This window comes from Ostrea edulis, chromosome 1 (assembly GCF_947568905.1).
Source record: "Ostrea edulis chromosome 1, xbOstEdul1.1, whole genome shotgun sequence".
Lineage (NCBI taxonomy): Eukaryota > Metazoa > Mollusca > Bivalvia > Ostreida > Ostreidae > Ostrea > Ostrea edulis.
This window is the reverse complement of record NC_079164.1, coordinates 55,346,395-55,369,349: the sequence shown is the minus strand read 5'-3', so window position 1 is coordinate 55,369,349 and position 22,955 is coordinate 55,346,395. Positions and strand designations below refer to the sequence as shown.

At 33.2% G+C, this 22,955-nt stretch overlaps 1 protein-coding gene across 6 annotated transcripts in view; it reads left to right on the top strand.

Annotated features, from left to right (window-relative positions):
- LOC125664659 (coiled-coil domain-containing protein 74B-like) overlaps positions 1-22,955 on the top strand; it is a 69,275-nt gene that overhangs the window by 27,425 nt on the left and 18,895 nt on the right. For 4 of the 6 annotated variants that reach the window (XM_048897506.2, XM_048897505.2, XM_048897507.2 and 1 more), the window contains 2 exons: positions 15,610-15,675; positions 20,565-20,703. In XM_048897506.2, the coding sequence (XP_048753463.2) occupies positions 15,610-15,675; positions 20,565-20,703 (205 nt within the window). The remainder of the gene's footprint in view (positions 1-15,609; positions 15,676-20,564; positions 20,704-22,955) is intronic. The other 2 variants (XM_056154489.1, XM_048897508.2) reach the window with 1 other exon arrangement.

Genomic DNA, 22,955 nt, shown 5'->3' with positions numbered 1-22,955 from the left:
AGTTTTATGAAAACAATTTTTCTTCATATATTAGGCCACATCAAATCGATTCTCTGGTTCTCAGACACGCCGCCCCCCCCAAAAAAAAAATTGGCCGCTGACACGAGTTTATTGCCGCTCCGGGGAAAAACCGCCGCCGCCCGTATTTGATCCGTCAAAATAAAATTCGTGTTTTGGTGCCAAAATCGTAAAGCGCCTTGCTGAATAAGACGCCCTGCTTAGTTGATGTAAACAATATGGAGACATGCAGAACAGTTCTTGTCAGCATTGAGATTATTTTTAACTCAAAACAGATTGTTCCATGGACAATTATACTGGTAGACTCGTCCTTGACAGTTGATACGCTGTGCAAGAAACTTGTGGGCGGTGAATTTAAAGAAATTGAAACCGTGAAGGAACAAATTGATGAAAGCAAGGCCGAGTTGAAGTACGACGTTATTATTACATTTTATTTACAATTCTTTTACAATTCATGACCATGCCAAACATTTACAGGAAGTAGTTTTTGGTATACAGTGGTATAAAATGATAAAAAACATACTATTTTGTATTCACTTTATTTGCATAAAGATCTACAATATAAAATCATGACATACATATAAAACAAGACAAGAAACAGAATGAAAAGAAGCTATACGGTGTTGAATACCATTTGTAAAACTCTAACTTTCTTCACAACACAAAAAAAACCACGCACAAAAAATCCCTACCCATTTGTGACATGGAAATAAACTGAAAAACTAAACCCCCTACCTACCTACCCATTTTTTGAAAAACGATTGTCCGAGAACCAGAGAATCGATTTGATGTGGCCTTATCTTTATATAATTTGTGTCTCAAAATTTATAATTTTTGCCCTTCATTCTCTTTTAGATCAATCAAAATAAATGCTTAAATGTTACTATTTTTTCATTTCATTGGATTTAGATTAGAGAACAGTTAAAAAAAATTATTTTGGGTTTAAAATAGATTACCTTAAATGAACTTTTACAAAGAAAACATTTGTGCTCATTAATTAATACATACTTACAAGTACAAAAATGACGATGAATTCATTCTCACTCAGTATACCATTAATCTGGGGTCATGTTTTGTTACCTGTATTAATTTTGTCATTGATCTTTGAAAATCATGGAGGCAGTTTGCAATTTCATGCATATCTGAATTGTATTGGCACCATGTAGCTACCTTTGATAATACTACTACTAAGTTGCAAGATAGTTTTGATGAAAAGCAAAAATCGACCATTAAAATTGTAAGCATTACATACAGGAATTGCAATATGACATCTCTTATTTAAAAATGGAAACAGAAGAAACAATCTTAAATACTCACTTTATAAAAAAAAACATGAATACTATCATTTATGTAAGAATGTATGGTTTTCTGGAGTGAGCGAACAGTAAATGCATGGTGAGTGAACGGTAAATTCACGCAGAGCAAACACAGAACACAATTTTCTGAACGCAAAGTAAACGGTGAGCGCATGGTGATTGCTAGATAGTCAATTTATTCAAAATGTTTAGGATTTTCCCCTTGTACTTATTTTATAATCAGGTAGGGAAAACGATATATATACTAGGTGAAACCCCGCGCTGTTACACCCCAAATTGTCGACCCATCCCAAATAGTTGCAGGCAACAATTTGGGATGACATTTCACCCCAAATCGTCGGCATCCTAAATCGTCGCCCCGGCAATGATTGCACTATCATTAGGGGTGATGATTTGGGATGTACTATAGTACATCTCAAATCGTTGTCTGTCCTAAATCGTCGCCCACCAATATTTTATTGACGTTTTTAGGATAGATTACACAAGTTATTTTATTGTACCCCCTCTTATACGGGGGGACATAGGTTTCACTTGGTCTGGTTTGTCCGCACTCATATCTCTGGTGTTTGTCGATTGGGCTTAAATTTTGTATGTAGATTACAAGTCACCCTCTGACATATATGCCTCCCCAAAAATGAGAATTCTGGAATGAGAGCTTAAAGCTCCACGAGCTGTGCACAATTTTCAGCAACTCTGCAATATTTCTGGTGTTTGTGGACTGATATGTGGTTTACATGTGTTCCTGGCATGTGCTTCCCGTAACATGAAATTTCTTAATCGTGAGCTCAATGTGCCGTGAACTGTAATCATAGCGAACTATTCTCGACTGTTACTCTGCATGGTGTTTGTGAACCAATTAAGCTGAAATTTTGTATGTAGGACTAAGCATAGAGGTTTCATTTATTTGTTTGTTTGCTTGATTGTTCATTTACTTATTTAAAGAGAGAGAGAGAGAGCGCTATGAATGAAACAACCAAAAAAAAATATTAAAAAAGAAGAGGAAGGATGGGTGTTTCTCGAGGTTTTCACGAGTGTCCAAATGGTGGCTAACAGGCGTAATCTAATATAATCTGAGGTCACTAACAAATCTGCAGTGCACAAGACCTAACAACCCCATGATCAGCAGAATGACCCTACAACAAAAGGCAAAATGATTTATTGTTGGACACATCTCTCTCTCTCTCTCTCTCTCTCTCTCTCTGGAGGTCTGGACAAAAAGAATTCATATAGAAAACATGCAATGACACCAACAACAACAAACACAGCTCTTGCAATAGTAACAACACCACTACCAACCAAAACAACAAGAACAAATACTGTTATCATCTTTTAAAAACATTATACAACAGAACAAGTGAAAGATGAAGTAGAAGATACAAATGTCATGCTTATAGGGTCCAGAGAACCTTTTGTGGTCATCGCTAGACCACAGAAGAAGAAAAAGAAAGAGAACTAGATGCGATCTCGTTGCGAGCAACGAGTGGGTCTTCCGTCCAAATTTAGATGTGATGAGATAAGAATTTGACTGAGATTTTCGTTCATAAATAATGATACAAATATATTGTCTAGATGTACAATTTAGCTTCGGTAATGTTTTACAAATATTGATCATTTAAGTGCTATAAATTAAAGAATCTCTGCCGCTCTCGGCCACTAATTAAATGGGTCAGCCTTCTTTTCGACAAAAAAGTTAATAATGTTATTTACTGCGATACAAATTCGACTGATCAGGCGAGTCATGTCGCCCGGAGGCCTATTTTTTAAAATATCATTCTAGATATATCTCGCAAAACTGAACAAATTTTGTTCTACATGTCCTATTCAAATTTTCTTGAGAAAAAAATTATTGATTGCGACATTTATCAGACTGTTAAGGCGAGTCATAAGGCCCGTGGGCCTTTTTCTTGATATCGTTTGAAAGATCTTGCAAAACTGAACAACTTTTGTTCTACATGTCTTATCAAACGTTTTTCGAGAAAAAAGTTATTGATTGTGACACTAATCAAACTGTTCAGGCGAGCCATGAGGCCCGTTCGCCTTTTTCATGATGTTGTTCGAAAGATCTTGCAAAACTGAACAACTTTTGTTCTAGATGTCTTATTAAAAGTTTCTTGACAAACATGTTATAGCTTGCAACAATAACCCAACTGTTCAGGTGAACCATGGGACCCGCAGGCCTATTTATTAACATCGTTAGTTAATGCTTGCGAAACTGAACAACATTTGTTCTACATGTCTTATCAAAAGTTTCTCGAGAAAAAAGTTATTGATTGTGACACTAATCAAACCGTTCAGGCAAGCCATGAGGCCCGTTCACCTTTTTCATGATGTTGTTCGAAAGATCTTGCAAAACTGAACAACTTTTGTTCTAGATGTCTTATTAAAAGTTTCTTGACAAAAATGTTATAGCTTGCAACAATAACCCAACTGTTCAGGTGAGCCATGAGACCTGCAGGCCTATTTCTTAAGATCGTTAGTTAACGCTTGCGAAACTGAACAACTTTTGTTCTACATGTCTTGTAAAAAGTTTCTCGAGAAAAAAGTTATTAATGTTATTAATTGTGATACAAATTCGACTGTTCAGGCGAGCCATGATGCCCGGAGGCCTATTTTTTTTATTTCATTAGATAGACCTTGCAAAACTGAACAACTTTTATGCTACATGTCTTATCAAAAGTTTCGTGAGAAAAAAGTTAATCATTGTAACAGAAATCCAATGGTTCAGGCGAGCCATGATGCCTATGGGCCCATTTCTTGATATGACACGAAAGATCTCAATAAACTGTACAACTTTTGTTATAAATGTCAAAGCAAAATATTTACGAGTAAAAAGTAAAAATGGGACACTTTTTTAAACTCCATTTTCGACCCCTACCGAGCTTCCATACTAGGCACTTCCGGAAATTTTTAAAACCCATGTGCACAACTACAACATGTCATCTAACATCACTGAAAATTTCAGCACTCTAACTTTTATCGTTTTTGAGATTTTGGCTGGACAAAATGGTCATCTGAAAATCGATAAAAGGGGGATAACTTCCAACCGGAAGTGAATTTTCAAAAATCCAAAAAAAGATAAAAACTTCAGATAGCAATGCATCAACCCTAAAAATTTGAAGTAAATCGATCAAGCCATCTCTGAGAAATCATCTGCACAAAATCGGTAAGGAAAAAAAAAAAGAATAAAAATAATAAGAAAAGTGAAAAATCAACAATAGAATAATAGAAGGTTCTTCCGCTGAAGACGGAAGACCCTAATAAGAAACAGAGTAAAAACAATATGTTCCCAAACTTTGTTTGGGGAACATAATAATAAGAAACGGAGCAAAAACAATATGTCTCCGACACTTTGTGTTCAGAGACATAATAATAATAAAAAAAGTGAAAAAGAAACAATAGAATAATAGAAGGATCTTCCGTTGGAGACGGAAGACCCTAATGAGAGGAGAAGGAGTTTACGATTAGGGCCAGTTTGTATTGAAATAATGTTTCCAAATAGTTGCAGCAAAGGGGATGAAAATTTGGGGTGTGAGGTTATGCCCAAATCGTTTCCGGTGACGATTTGGGATGGGCAACTATTTGGGGTGTTGCATAAGAAACCCCAAATCATTGCCCATCTCAAATCGTTGTTGCCGACGATTTGGGAGAGGTGACGATTTAGGGTGTAACACGCGCAAGCACGGTAAATCACAAATAATATTGCATAGAAGAAGGACTTTTTTAATGCGTGTTTGAATTGTTGCGCTCATGAATTGAATGAACGATATGAATTTAAGATTAATTTTTTAATAATTGCGTGCATTAGTTTAATATGTTATATCTATTGATATCATATATACAGTAAAAAAAACTTTGATTATTAGGAAGTCACTTGGAGCTCCAAATTAAATGTTCCATATGTAACATAAATGATCTCTCGATCTTTGTATTGAAAATTAGATAATGATTTTACGAATGCAATTGTAATCCGTCCTACAGAATAGTTGACCAAAGACAAAATAAACATTCATTCATAATTTCAAAATTTGAAACTCAGTATTGCGAATGTGTTTCTAATGGTAGTTTTGTCTAGTGCGACAATTAAGGGCAAAATTATGAATACGAGGGCTGCACATGTTCAATATGTAATGTGTATTGTACCACAGCGTAATAACGCTTCGCACGATTTTGTGGATGATGATACTCTTGAATAGCTCCATTCAGTACCTTTCCAACGGTATAAACATGAGCCTTAATTAATTCAGCTCCACATAGTTTTAAACTTATAGTCATTTCAATAGAGCCAGTTGTTGACCATTGTTGTAAAAATGGTTGGGAAACAGGTTGAGAATATTGAAGAAATTAGAGCTTATATAAAAGTTCACTCAAAACTTGGTCATTCGGAAATGCAGATTTTACTGAATTGGGGGAAGTGTATGGGTCTGATAAGGTATCTTATGAGACAGTTCGTAGGTGGAGAAAGAAATGTCTGACTGGCACAGGACTGTCAAAAGAGCCAGCAAAATCTGGCCAACTTGTGACTGTAACAGGCAAGGCAATTTAATGTCTCAAAGGTCAGGGAAATAATTGAAAGTGATGGCAGATACACGATACATGATATTGCCAAAGCTGTTGACATATCGCTATCACGGGTGCATTTCATTTTGAAGCGTATTTTGAAAGTACGAAAGATTTCTGCCAGATGGACAGATGACCAAAAACAGGTACGAGTACAAACCGCTAAGCAATTGCTCTAAATGTTTCCCAAATTCAAGCAAAGACAATTTGCAAACATTGTTACTGGTGACGAAACATGGGTTCATTATTTCGAACCAGTAAGAAAAATTGGAAACAAAATATGGCTAGCTAAACACGGTAGAAGGCCTGTAGTTGCCAAAAGAACCATAAGCACAAAGAAGGTATCTTTATTGCATATTCTTCTCATGTGATGGTATAGCCGTACAAATTCCGGTACTGAAGGGCAAAAGTGTTACAGGTCGGTATTACCGAGATGTTATGCTAAAAAGGATTTAGGAATGTTTGTCTACTTCATGATAATGCTCCATCACATACATCTGAGCTTGTGAAGCAATTTTTGAAGTCGGAGAAGGTTACCGTCTTGCCACTGACCCACCATACTCTCGTGCGACTTTTTCCAAAACTTAAAAAGTTCTTATCTGGTCGTTGTTACAAGTCCCAACAAGCCCTTGGCTCAGCCATCAGTCAGTACCTTAGAGGTCTACCTAAATCAGTGTACTGTGACACATTTCAGAAATGGATTCAGAGATTGAAATTATGTATTTCAAACCGCGGAGAATACTTTGAAGGGATGTAATGTTCATTTCACTATATGAGTCGAATGCTTTTGAGATATTGTACAATACACATTACATTTCTAACAGCCCTTGCTTGTACATGTCGTTTATCCTCGTCAAACGCAATAATCGAAAACATAAGGCACTATATGAATAACAAACAGAAAAACCTGCTATATTATAAACTGTGGTTTGATTTCTTGGACATTGTCAGGTAGTGTACAACCTAATTTCCGTAAAATGTTTTAACTTTAGAGTTATATGGCGAAAACTTTTCAGAGCAGTCACGAACCATTCGATATCTGACAAATTGGACAGTTTTCAACATTTTACTGACTTTCAAGATCTATGTCAAACTAAAAACTTTTTTGTGTTTATCCATGTGTTTGAACATATCAGTAGTTGTTAATAAATCGTTACAAAATGTCGTAACAGTGACTTCTATAATCATGGAAAAAAATTAAGAACATCGAAAATATCAAATGAATATCGTAATTTAGAAATTTATATATGTTTCAGATCGTTGGTCTCGGGAGAAGGGGGTGTCCTTCATTGCAAGAGATGCATATAAGTAATATACAGTCAAACCTGTATTAAGAGACTGTCCAATGGAGAATTGAAAAAAGGTCACATATGACAGGTGGTCTCAGTAAATGCATAAAATTTCGCAAATGATATACAGAAATAGTTTGTACAATGGAGAAAATAACTGCACATGTATTTGGAATTTATCATTAAGAATATCAAGTATGGTTTTAATAGTTGTAAAATAAAATTAATAATACACTGTAGAATAAATCTAGAACACAATGTGTTGTATCATAATTTATTATTCATCAAAAATTACGTTTAATCTGTTTAAGAATGATAAAATCGAGGGACAAACAAAACAGCTGTTGTCCAAGGACACAGTCTATAACTGTTATGTTATACACTTTCTTTCTTTTTATGTATTTTTTTCTAAATGCACATGGTATGTTGATTTTGAACTATCGATCAACAGGACGGTGTGATTGCGTATATTTTTCACCATACCCTATAGTTTAAAAGAAAACATACCCAATATCCTAGCTAATATTGATAATCATATTTTTCATGTTTATGCGCTGTTTATTCTGTATTTCATTATCAGTTAAATCAGTGAACTTCGCCATTATGTAAAGAAAGCAGCAGACTTGCGTAGCCAATAGAAATAGGACAGTTCGTAAACTGTTGACCGGTCAATAGTCCACGAGTGTGAGAGTTGGTTTAACAGTTAAAATGTTGGTTCTAAATCATATTAGTTTAACATAGGAAAAAAATTAAGGTGTATAACAACATACATTGTTTACAGTATTACATGTATAGTATCTATACATGTAATACTGTAAACAATGTATACATGTATACATGGAAGTGTAGAATTCTTGAAATTCTCATAAAATAATCTTGGTATATTACATGTATTACATTTTGACTAATGATACATGGTATTTAATTTCTACATCGTCGTCATAATGGCTGACTACCTTTTAAAACATGAATGAAAATATAATATCAGCAATATTTGTCGATTCATTTCAAACATCATTGCCTAGCTGAGTAGCTCAGTAGGTTAGCATGTCGACTGCTGAACTGTAGATCGTGGGTTCGAGACCAGCAGGGGTTTTAAATTTTTTTCAGATTGCTTTCTACTTAAACTGCATTTTTTGACTAAATAAAGTAAATTTGAAAGTTTTCACTTTCAAAATATGGTTGTACAGGGTATCCTCCACTTTTCCTCTATATCAAATTTCTCTGGTGTAGCATCCTCCTTAATACATGAGTATATTAGTAATTAACACTGTAGCAATGTCGACATCAAGAATTTGCATGACTTCAAAATTCATGAGCTCTGTCGTTTGGGATACATGCAATTAAAAACACCACCAACAGGAGTCAAGATTATAGATGCATTAAACAGACATGTGCGGTATAGGTACCTCGTGTTGACACCTGAACACTTCTAAATAGTAGAAAAGATTTATTCCCACTTAGATTTTGCTTAATTCACTTTATTGCATCTATATGTATATCAACCTGAGGAAATAATCCCAGAATGAATGTATGTACAAAATAAATAGTGTGACCATGAATTACATTTAGATTGTGCAATATTTGTATATTTTTTATTCAGATAAAACTGATCATTGTACTAAACTACACATAGAATATTTAAAGAATCTATCACAGGTGGGGAGAAATGTATGAGAAAAATTACATCTTTAGATTCGAGACAAACGATACAAAAGTTTCAAATTTGGCGAAAGGAGTAAATACGTTTATTGACAAGGTCTTTTATAGATATAGGTATAAAATAATCAGAAATACTTGTCATTAAATCAGTTTGATTTTCAGGCACATTGTAATGAAATGTAGCATCCAATCTTTTTTTTCCAAAGTAAAGGGGGGGGGGGAGGCACTTAAGGAGAAAATTGACTTGTTTAAAGTTCTTGTCAAGTGAAACAAAATAATGATAAATTGTGCTTTTGCCCAAACTTGCAAATGCTAAAATTCGTGGGGAAGGGGAGGAGGGGATATGTGTAACTGAAACTGTCTCATTTTTAGCTCACCTGAACCGAAGGTTCAAGTGAGCTTTTCTGATCACATTTTGTCCGGCGTCTGTCTGTCTGTCTGTCTGTAAACTTTTTACATTTTCGACTTCTTCTCCAGAACCACTGGGCCAATTTCAACCAAACTTGGTTGAAAGCATCCTTGGGTGAAGGACTTTCAAGTTTGTTCAAAGGAAGGGCCATGCCCCCTTCAAAGGGGAGATAATCACTAAAATGCAAAAATAGGGTGGGGTCATTTAAAAATCTTCTTCTCAAGATCCACTGAGCCAGAAAGTCTGATATTTACATGAAAGCTTCCTGACATAGTGCAGATTCAAGTTTGTTCAAATCATGGCCCCTGGGGGTAGGGTGGGGCCACAATATGGGATCAAAGTTTTACATGCAAATATATAGAAAATATCTTTAAAAATCTTCTTCTCAAGAACCACTAAGCCAGAAAAGCTGATGAAAGCTTCCTGGCATAGTGCAGATTCAAGTTTGTTAAACTCGTGACCCCTGGGGGTAAGATGGAGCCACAATAGGGGATCAAAGTTTTACATACTAATATATAGGGGAAAATCTTTAAAAATCTTTTTCTCAAGAACCATTAGGCCGACCATAGAAGTTTACATATTGCATGAAAGTTTCCTGACATAGTGCAGATTTAAGTTTGTAAAACTCATGAGCCCTGGGGGTAGGTTTGGGCCACAATAGGGATCAAAGTTTTACATGTGAATATATAGGAATAATCTTTAAATATGGACCAAGGTGACTCAGGTGAGCGATGTGGCCCATTGGCCTCTTGTTTATGGTGTGGGTCTGTCTGTCTGGACATTGTGGGTAGGATACAGACCGAACAGTAAGCTCCAGGATTTTACAACTTGGTACATTTGATCACCATGATGAGAGAAAGATGCCTATTGTTTTTCAAGGTCAGAAGTTAAAGGTCAAGGTCGTAGTATTACTTAGTAGGAAATATTGTGGCCAGGATATAAACCGAACTGTAAGCTCCAGGATATTACAACTTGGTATATTTGATCACCATGATGAGTGGAAGATGCCTATTGTTTTTCAAGGTCATGGTTGCAGTATCACTTAGTAGGAAAACATTGTAGGCAGCTAGGATACAGACCAAACCATAAGCTCTAGGATATTGCAACTTGGTACATTTGATCACCATGATGAGAGGAAGATGCTTTTTTATTTTTCAAGGTCAAAGGTCAAGGTTGTAGTATCAGTTATAGGTAAATCTTGTAGGCAGAATACAGACTGAACTATTGGGACTAGGACTGTCAAACTCAGTACATATACTCCTCATGCCAAGTGGAGGTAGCCTTTTAATTTTGAAGGTAAAGGTCAAGGTCGTAGTATTACTTAATAGGAAAACCGTGTAGACAGGATACAAACTGAACTGTAAGCTTTAGGATATTGCATCTTGGTACATTTGATCACCATGATGAGAGGAAGAAGTCTATCATTTTTCAAGGTTAAAGGTCAAGGTTGCAGTATCACTTAGTAGGAAAACATTGTAGGCAGGATGCAAACTGAACCGTAAGCTCTAGGATATTACAACTTGGTACATTCAATCACCATGATGAGAGGAAGATGCCTATTATTTTTCAAGGTCAAGGTCATAGTAGCAGGATACAGACTGAACCGTTGGGGCTAGGACCATCAAACTTATGCCAAGTGAAAATATTACAAAGAGAGTACATGATTTGTCTGTTTTTATGATTTAAAGAAAGTATGTTACACCCTGATGATTGCTGATACTACCTGAAGCCAAGTTGTACAAATCATGGTGTAAGAAAACCATGACCCTGCATTAGCTTTTTATGGACGTATTATGTACCGTTGGCGGTACTCTTGTTTGTACATGTACCAGCACTCATTTTTTGCTATGTGTACATTCAGAACTACTCCCCCACTTTTCAACCAAACCTTAGTTATGTTCTGTAACAATAAAAATGAGTAATCTACAGTTTTCCTTGAATTTTCACAGTTGATAATCCTGACATTTTGTACTTGAAAATTAAATTTCTGATATGATAAAGAAGTTTCCTTCCACTCTTACACACACGTTCCTTTTTATTTTTCGCCTTGTTATGAAGATATAACCTTTCACTTTGGTGTTCCAAATGACAATGCAAAGATAAAAGACTGAATGGTGAGCGCACAGTGAACGCTTTGTGAATGATTTGTAAACGCAAAACTGTATAAACGGAGAGCGCACAATGAACACACGATGAGCAAATGGAAAAATGGTAAAGTAGAACATTCAGGGACTGTATAACATATTATTTGAAGAAAAAATATTAAAATGACTTTTATAGATGCTCAAGTGTGATTAATATATATCTGCCCATTGAATGAAAGCAAAAGATAGTAAATTTTTGAAACACATAAAAATTCACCATCAGGAGATTTTGTATGTGTTCTTCACAAGTTTCAGGTCTATTTCGGATGCTTATGTGGCAATTTGCATTTAAGAAGCTTCTTTGAATTAATTTATAGAGTATTGATTTCATGTGCAAATACCCTGAATCTGTGTCACATGATAGCTAAACTGGTTATGTGGTCTCTATAACTTCAATTAACACATGACAGTTTTTGAACATCACAATAATTTCACTTTCATTAGGTCACCTGCCACTGACAATGACACTGCATGACGATTGCAGATGCTTGGTATTTATACCCTTTTATCACATGACATTAGACATTGACTAATAAAAGAATCCATTTGAGTAGACCTCAAAATGGCAAATAAAACTTCAAATTACTCGCCCTTGATTACAGGTGGCACACAATCCGTTAACATCCAAGGCGTTTCTAACCTCAAGTTTAAGAGAGCGTCGGAAGGACACGTTTAGATTAGAAAGTTGTTGAATATTTAGTAACGAAGGCGGATTACGGTTCGTAGGACCTCACTGCGCTTAGAGACGAACTTAGGAAACGCAATGCAAGACTCTCTGGGCAGAAAGGAGAACACATTGAGAGATTCAGCTGCAACCGAATTTTCTCTGTCACATCGATTAAATAAAGACATTCAATACACATTGAACGTTTTTCACTATAAACTACTTCGTGATTAAGTTTACATGCTTAAACAGTAGTTTAGGTTGAATATATAATATACAATACATCATAATTCTTTATAAGTTGTTGAATTGCATATGTTTAAAACAATAAAACAATAAGATGCGGAACCCCCCCCCCCCCACCCCCCACCCCCCTCAATCGAGGATTAGGAATATCAATTATTAAATATATTCATTGTAACAGGAAGGGAGAAAATGCAACGGACCAGACCGGGATTCGAACCTGGGCCCCCTGAATTCTCTAGTCAGGTGCTCTACCAACTGAGCTAATTGGCCACCGGCGATCGAACCCGGCTGACCGCTACACATATATCTTTGAATTTCTATTATTAAGCTGTTAAAATGTGTAGTAATAGTGAATGTATATGTATAACTTCTCTCTATAAAATAAAATTCACGATAGAGAAGGTATACATGTACATAGAGTACATATATCATAACCCTTAACTTCACATTTAACATTTTATTTGCATGTTTTAATTTATATCACTTATGTGATGACGTCACGGTAGGTAAACAGTCCTTGCGATTAACTTTTTTTATTACTCCATAGGGCAAGCGAGAGCATAAAAATTGGCAAGTCAAATAAATTTTACTACCCCATATGCTAGCTGTACAATAATGATTCAAAATTTCGAGTTTCTACATTTTAATTGAATATTACAAGTTTAAGACGGAAGTTCAAGCTTTCTTTCAACTTCTAAATTCACGTCTCCATCCATATACATGTACTATGATTGATATACTATGAGTTGGTTGTACTCTGCGTTAAAAGCGTCTGTATCCTGCGTAGGAATGGTTGTATCCAAATGACCTTTGTCCATGGTGTTGCAGGAAACTGATGTAGGCCTAAATAATTTGACTCGTGTTTACTTTCATGTATAAGGATTTATCATGCTTATATGTACCATGACAGTCCATGATATGAATGATTTAATACTAAAATACATCACTTAACAAATGTAGTACACTTTTCAATTTGAATGTTCATACTTCAGATTGGAATCGAAGTTACAAGTGATATTGAAAAATGTAATGCAATGATTTTTTAAAAATAAAAACCACAATGAACAATAGGCCTATGTATGGCTTTTATTATAAACACAACATTGTATATATGACAGTGAAATTTGTATTTACTTCACTTGGATAAATTTATAGCTTTATGAATTTGCATTTGATTTTGATAAAAGTAGATATGATTCAAACTTTATTTCTAAAAATTTCAGAAATATCTTAATCTCTTGAGATGCATTTTTCTTCTCGTTTGCGTGAACAGTTAAAATAGGCTAGGACTGGCATTCATTTCTTTGACGTATTGGACTGTACTTCCATGGGTCAGTTGATCAACATGACATAACAAAATAACCATGATAATGCAAACTTTGATAAGTTATGAAAGTTTGACAATTTCATCGCATATTTTGATTAATGCCATATGTATTGAAGAATCCAGGCTCGTTTCTCTGAAATTCAAACAATATTTTACAACACTTTTTGAATTATAACAAAATTAACAATGAAAGTAAAGTGTTGAAATTAATTTACAATCCAGTCATCAAAAACGAAAAGAAGACCTAGGAATATTCACTGCCTTACAGTTACAGTCTGATTATAGCCACCCCTTCATTACCGTCGCGTCGTCGTACCGAGTGACGACCGGGGTGGGTGGGGGTGGGGGGGTGTTGTGTTAGCAATCGCATGCATTCATTCATATTTTGACAACCTTGGTTAACTCTAAAATTAATTTTTAAATGACATCTTAAATATATTTTTGTACCATACTTCGTTTATATATTGATGACTCAAATTTCCCCTGTTTGATTATAGATCTAGTCTATAAAGGGGGGAGGGGGGAGAGTCATAGAATTATAAGATCATTGATGACTGTATAACTATGGATAGATAAAATTTCAGCATAAAACATTAATGCAGAATATTACGATCTACAGAGCAAATGTTTAACCCACCGTAAATACTTTCTGCAACAAAGTCGTCATCTGATATCCATGAAGTCGGACTGAACTGAAGACTGGTGCTTCTAGGGCACGACGCTGAGTGGAACTTAAAACGATCGTTGTCGCTGTCACATTTGATGACAATGAACCAATTGGTTTTTTAAAAGCTTCATTTCTCGGGAATTCTACCCCCGCTCCCTGTTTGCACAACAAAAACCTTACACTCTCTCATAAATCTTATGTACACCGGAAGTCAACAAGGACGTAAACAAGTCTTGCACCACCTATGTTTGAAATAGGGGAAAGAACTGACAAATATTTGCAATTCTGGAATCATTACAAAGAGCTTAGACAAGTCATACCACAAATGTTTCCCTAACTTGGATTCAAAAACAGATAGACAAATATCTCAGTCTATTAAGTGGGATTATTTGTATATAGCATCAAATAATCTATATTATTCTATCAAAACAATAAAAAATAATTTTTCATTTCCCCATACCCACTTTCTAACAAAATTATCACAAATAGATCAGCCACTTGTGTGGCCAATGATAAAGAGATATGAAGTCTGGAATTTCTGATAAATTTCAAAGTGAAGCTATTGAAGTAAATAGATCCTATTCAGATTGTTTGACTATGACTAGAATAAATATTTATGTGTGCCCCAAAAAAAAACTGATCTGAAGGAAAATATCTGTCACATTTGAAATAATTATACCCTGTATCTTGAAGTTCATAATTTGCATTTTATTCCTCTTCCTCATAATATTATATACAATGTAGATATAAGAGTTTGAAATGAAGATTGGATACTGCATATAAGTGTTAGTCAATACAAACAATACACTGTGCTCAGAACCTTAAAAAAATTCATATTAATCCATGATGTATGTATTAACTATATATAATCACAAAATTTTTATTCATGATGAGGCCAAAATAAGATATGTGTCTCCGGTTTCCCGACCCTACCTACCTTTTCGCTGCCAAATATTTTATTGACGATAATAATATATGAATAGAATAAAAATCCAGAATTTTCAAACTGGAATTTTTTTTCTTTTTGCATTCCAGTTTCTCTGATTTACATCTTAATTAGTACTCATCTTCAAAATGTGTGAAAAGTATTTGCAATGTATATAGATCTGTATTGAAAGTGTATTAAGATTTCAAATAAAATGTTTTAATAAAATAAAATGTTTACCTACCTACCCTACCTAATTTGTTTGGGAGTGAAATAGGAAACACACATATATTTTATTTCGGCCTGATGCTAACTGCCTCCATTTTCATGAGTGGAAACTTTTACCAACTAATATCACTAAAAAGACTAAATGTTTATGTTTCAGAATATTCTTCAACTTCTTTGTTTTCTCAAACCCTTGAATACACTAGTTCAGCAGGTCGATCCAGGGGTAAGGAAATATTGTAGAAAAAATAACGTTGTAGTTTATTAAGTAATATTAATCTTGGGCATTACAGCCCATCAGTATATAGTTACATTTATATACAAAATATCCTTTACATGATCAGACTTAAAGAGTCTAAAAAGTAAAAAAAAAACAAAAGCCCAGATCAAGTGTTCAAGTATTCCATTAGAAGTTCCAGAATATACACACAGAATTGTTTATTATAGATAACATACACACAGAATTGTTTATTATAGATAACATAACACACAGAATTGTTTATTATAGATAACATACACACAGAATTGTTTAGTATAGATAACATACACACAGAATTGTTTATTATAGATAACATAACACACAGAATTGTTTAGTATAGATAACATAACACAGAATTGTTTAGTATAGATAACATAACACACAGAATTGTTTAGCATAGATAACATACACACAGAATTGTTTAGTATAGATAACATACACACAGAATTGTTTAGTATAGATAACATAACACAGAATTGGTTAGTATAGATAACATAACACAGAATTGTTTAGTATAGATAACATACACATAGAATTGTTTAGTATAGATAACATACACACATAATTGTTTAGTATAGATAACATACACACAGAATTGTTTAGTATAGATAACATAATTCACACAGAATTGTTTATTATATAGCTGAACATAACACACAGAATTGTTTAGTATAGATAACATAATACACAGAATTGTTTAGTATAGAAGATCATACACACAGCATTGTTTAGTATAGAAGATCATACACACAGAATTGTTTAGTATAAAAGATCATACACACAGAATTTAGTATAGATAACATACACACAGAATTGTTTAGTATAAATAACATACACACAGAATTCTTTAGTATAGATAACATACACACAGAATTGTTTTGATAGATAACATAGCACACAGAATTGTTTAGTATAGATAACATAATTCACACAGAATTGTTTAGTATAGATAACATAACACAGAGAAGTGTTTATTATAGATAACATACACACAGAATTGTTTAGTATAGATAACATAACACACAGAATTGTTTAGTATAGATAACATAAAACACAGAATTGTTTAGTATAGCTGAACATAACACACATAATTGTTTAGTATAGATAACATACACACAGAATTGTTTAGTATAGATAACATAATTCACACAGAATTATTTATTATATAGCTGAACATAACACACAGAATTGTTTAGTATAGATAACATAACACACAGAATTGTTTAGTATAGAAGATCATACACACAGAATTGTTTAGTATAGAAGATCATACACACAGAATTGTTTAGTATATAGATAACATACACACAGAATTGTTTAGTATAGATAACATAACACACAGAATTGTTTAGTATAGAAGATCATACACACAGAATTGTTTAGTATAGAAGATCATACACACAGAATTGTTTAGTATATAGATAACATACACACAGAATTGTTTAGTATAGATAACATAACACACAGAATTGTATAGTATAGATAACATAACACACAGAATTGTTTAGTATAGAAGATCATACACACAGAATTGTTTAGTATAGAAGATCATACACACAGAATTGTTTAGTATATAGATAACATACACACATAATTGTTTAGTATAGATAACATAACACACAGAATTGTTTAGTATAGATAACATACAGACAGAATTGTTTAGTATAGATAACATAACACAGAATTGTTTAGTATAGATAACATAACACAGAATTGTTTAGTATAGATAACATACACACATATTTGTTTAGTATAGATAACATACACACAGAATTGTTTAGTATAGATAACATAATTCACAGAGAATTGTTTAGTATAGATAACATAACACATAGAATTGTTTATTATAGATAACATACACACAGAATTGTTTAGTATAGATAACATACACACAGAATTGTTTAGTATAGCTGAACATAACACACAGAATTGTTTAGTATAGATAACATACACACAGAATTGTTTAGTATAGATAACATAACACACAGAATTGTTTAGTATAGATAACATAACACACACAATTGTTTAGTATAGATAACATACACACAGAATTGTTTAGTATAGATAACATAACACAGAATTGTTTAGTATAGATAACATACACATAGAATTGTTTAGTATAGATAACATACACATAGAATTGTTTAGTATAGATAACACACACACAGAATTGTTTAGTATAGATAACAGACACACAGAATTGTATAGTATAGATAACATAATTCACACAGAATTGTTTATTATATAGCTGAACATAACACACAGAATTGTTTAGTATATATAACATAACACACAGAATTGTTTAGTATAGAAGATCATACACACAGAATTGTTTAGTATAGAAGATCATACACACAGAATTGTTTAGTATATAGATAACATACACACAGAATTGTTTAGTATAGATAACATAACACAGAATTCTTTAGTATAGATAACATAACACACAGAATTGTTTTGATAGATAACATAATTCACACAGAATTGTTTAGTATAGATAACATAACACAGAATTGTTTAGTATAGCTGAACATAACACACATAATTGTTTAGTATAGATAACATACACACAGAATTGTTTAGTATAGATAACATACACACAGAATTGTTTAGTATAGATAACATAACACAGAATTATTTAGTATAGATAACATACACATAGAATTGTTTAGTATAGATAACATACACACAGAATTGTTTAGTATATAGATAACATACATACAGAATTGTTTAGTATAGAAGATCATACACACAGAATTGTTTAGTATAGATAACATACACACAGAATTGTTTATTATAGATAACATAACACACAGAATTGTTTAGTATAGATAACATACACATAGAATTGTTTAGTATAGATAACATACACACAGAATTGTTTAGTATAGAAGATCATACACACAGAATTGTTTAGTATAGATAACATAACACACAGAATTGTTTAGTATAGATAACATACACATAGAATTCTTTGATATAGATAACATAACACAGAATGCTTTAGTATAGATAACATACAGAATTGTTTAGTATAGAAGATCATACACACAGAATTGTTTAGTATAGATAACATACACACAGAATTGTTTAGTATAGATAACATAACACACAGAATTGTTTAATATAGATAACATAATTCACACAGAATTGTTTATTATATAGCTGAACATAACACACAGAATTGTTTAGTATAGATAACATAACACACAGAATTGTTTAGTATATAGGTAACATACACACAGAATTATTTAGTATAGATAACATACACATAGAATTGTTTAGTATAGATAACATACACACAGAATTGTTTAGTATAGATAACATAACACACAGAATTCTTTAGTATAGATAACATACACATAGAATTCTTTAGTATAGCTGAACATAAAACACAAAATTGTTTAGTATATAGATAACATAACACACAGAATTGTTTAGTATATAGATAACATACACACAGAATTCTTTAGTATAGATAACATACACATAGAATTGTTTAGTATAGCTGAACATAAAACACAAAATTGTTTAGTGTATAAATAACATAACACACAGAATTGTTTAGTATTGTAGATAAGAACCTGCAGGTTTTCTAAAACATTTCTCTTAATTTTTGTTTTTCACAAATTTCGACCCCAAGGAAGGGCCGGGTGCTCCTAAAAAATACTTTTGTAAAATGTCCTCGATTGTAACTTATAAAAAACAATCTTTGGGGCATGCCTGCCTTGAAGGACTTAATTAATGCATAATTCATGCCAAAATTGATGCTTATTTCATAGTAAACACCAATTTTGGCATGAATTTTGGAAAATGCTGTTTCAACATCATATGTTCAAAATGAAAATATGAACAATTCATTTATATGTACGACAAAAAATAATTAAAGAAACTTGATATAACTTGATATATATGTGACTTTTTCCTGAAAATTATAGTTCTCCCCTATAGGTCTTTTCTTTTGTTACCCTGAATTGATCCTTTTACTCCAAAGTCTTAATATATGCAAATATAAACATCTCAACTTTTTGACATCATATTTCAAACTTGATTTTGAGGAAATTTGGGGTCTAAGTATTTGTATCAAATTCCAATGTAGTCACATGATAAAATTGAAATCTCCTGGCCTTCAACATGGAATAACCAGATTTGAAGCTATGAAATGACTTTTGCTGCATACACCTAGTCCTTTATACTAATAATTGTGAATCTGTATCTTAATGGTAATTCATAAAAATGTGGTGGTCTACATTTGTATGTTATGATAGAAACTGCATTCCAATAATTGGAAATGGTTTAAGTATATGGAAGAAATACACATGTGATATGGATTATCAGTACTTTAAAATAAATTTTAAAGAGCTTGGTCCATCAGGAGGGGAGCTTTTGGGATTGATTCCTAGTGATCAGATCAGGCATTGTTTAGTAATATTTTAGCTGTGAGTAGGTTATAATCATTAGTTACACAATCAGTCACAAGTTTGCAGGTTGTAGCCTTTAAAGTTCCAATTTGGAAAAACAATTATATACAATGTACATGTACGTATTCTCAGATTTTACGTTTTAGATATTTGCATGGGTGTAATTTTTTGAAATATGGAATTAAAATTAGTGATTCCAATACAAATACCTGACTTGACCCAAAACAGAAATAAACATTAGCATGACCTAAGCTGTAATATTAGTTGCATACTAGTATATTTGTATGTTACTGTGTACATATGTATTAGGCAATTTATGACTTAAAGATACCATATACTATATTCATCTAACTACAACATAGTAGCATATCGAAAACATAAGTTTAAGGCTGTGGTTTTATATACATGTCTTACTCTCAGTATACAATTTTACAGAGGAAAGAATTGATGAGTTGAAGGTGATATTTCTGGAGGAAGAGATAAAGGAACTGAAACTTGCCCTTAGGGATGCCAGAAATCGCAATAACTATCTGTCTCAGCTTCTGGAGCAGGCCGAAGATGTCAAGAAGAAACAGTAAGCTGTGCTATACATGCTCTTATTTTGGAAGAATACACATCACACTATATTGTTTTTACTCTGTCATGACTTTATTACTTGTTTCATTAATTGATTTGCATGTACTTAAAATGATGCATTGTTCACATCAAAATGTAGATTCTGAGATATTTATTAACATCAATGCAAATTTCATAACAAAATTTATGAATCTTCATTTCGATTAATGCAATTGATCACAAAAAAAGTTGACAAATATGTTAACAAGAAATTCAAGATTGATGTGTATGGCATTTTACTGCCATCAGTTGAAATCACTATGACTCGTATATTGCTGGTTACCCTGGAATGTAAATGACTTGTGAAAATTCTGCCAATTGGGTCACTGACCTTCTAGACTATAAGGACAGCAACCCAACTGCCAATCAAGAGGTACGTACAATTTACAAGGGAACTCACAATGGCAATATAGCGACACAGGATCAACTGAAAAGTATAAGAGTGAGTTTGCATTTCAGCTGGATTGGTCCGTCCTTGACCTACTTTTGGGCTATACATAGGTCCGAATACAGATATTGCGCTGAAATTTAGTCATAGGCTTCCTCATGGAGGAATACAAGTTCAGTTTTTCATTATTGATACAGATATTGCCCTGATATTTAGTCAAAGGCTTCCTCTCGGAGGAATACAAGTTCAGTTCCCATTTCAGCTGGATTGGTCCATCCTTGACCTACTTTTGGGCTAAAGATAGGTCAAACAGTTTTCAAGGCTTTTTTCATTACGGATACAGATATTGCCCTGATATTTAGTCAAAGGCTTCCTCTCGGAGGAATACAAGTTCAGTTCGCATTTCAGCTGGATTGGTGCAAGGTAGAAGGGGGTAGAAGTAGGTCAAACAGTTTTCCAGATTATTTTGGTATGGTCACAGGTATTGCTCTGAAATTTTGTCACAACCTCCCTCTCAGAGAAATACATAATCAGTTCACATTTCAAATATATCAGCTAATTAGTGCACAATGACCAACTTTAGGGCTAAAAGTAGATCAAATGGTTTCCTGACCTTTTTATCATCATTAGATATTGCACCAACATTTTGTCACAATTACCTCACTCTAAGAGAAATACATAAGTTCACATGTCAGATGGATTGGTGCACGTGGCCACAACCCACTTTAAGGTGGGTCCTTAGTCCTGGATTTTTGGGGTTTAGGTAGCATTTTTTTGTTTGGAATCAATAGATTAACATTCAGAGTAATGAGAAAAGGCAAATTAGTTAAGGATTTCCAGATTTATTTTCATTACAGACACTACTGAAGTAATGTACCCCAATGTAGATTTTTATGAAATTCATTGGAAACAGTTATCTGTTGTTATTTTAAAATAAAAACAACAACAAAAATTTTAAATTGCATTTATTTATCAGGAAACATGTCAAGAACTAAAACACGTGTCATTTTCAGTATGTTCATCAAGTTTTAGTATAATAAGTGCAAAATTATTGAATTAGCCTTACTCTCCAAAATGTTAAAAAACAAACAAATATGGACACAATTTCCTTATAGCATGGTTTACATATCATTTTTTCTGTTTATATTAGTAGATGTACATCTGTTATAGTTATTTATGAAAAAAAATCCATACCTTTCCTTAATAATTTCAAATCTATAGCTTCCAGAGTATGTATACCCCCATAAAAACCCTAAGTCTGGCACCATACAACTGAGCTATTCAAAACCACTCATGGATTAAAATTTTATGTAATTTCATGAAAAGACACAGATAATAATTCCTTATCACCTTGGTAAAATGTTTGTGAAAAATAAAGGAAATCTATTGCATAATGGACTTGATAAATAATTTAATGAAAACAGAGTTATTGTCCTTGGATTCAATATTTTAAAACGCATCATTGACTATTCAAATATAACTAAGACTTTTGAAATATTTTATGGCTAACAAGATTTTTTACAATAACTATCGAAAAAGACTCCAACAAAATTTATGTTCCAGTCATTAAATTGTTGACTTTGCACAATCTTATGACGTCACAGGAGTGTGGAACTACACTAAGGCTTTTCTATTCAAAATGTGAGTTGTATCAATTCAGAGTGCACAATATGCTTCCAGGTTGAATTTCACTGTCCGACGGGCGTATAATGTACTGTGTGCTGTACTCTTGTTATTCTGATGTTTTCGGGAGAGGGCTTATACAATTCCTTAGGATCTTCAGGATATTTGTAATGGTGCAAAATATCTTTATGATTAACCTA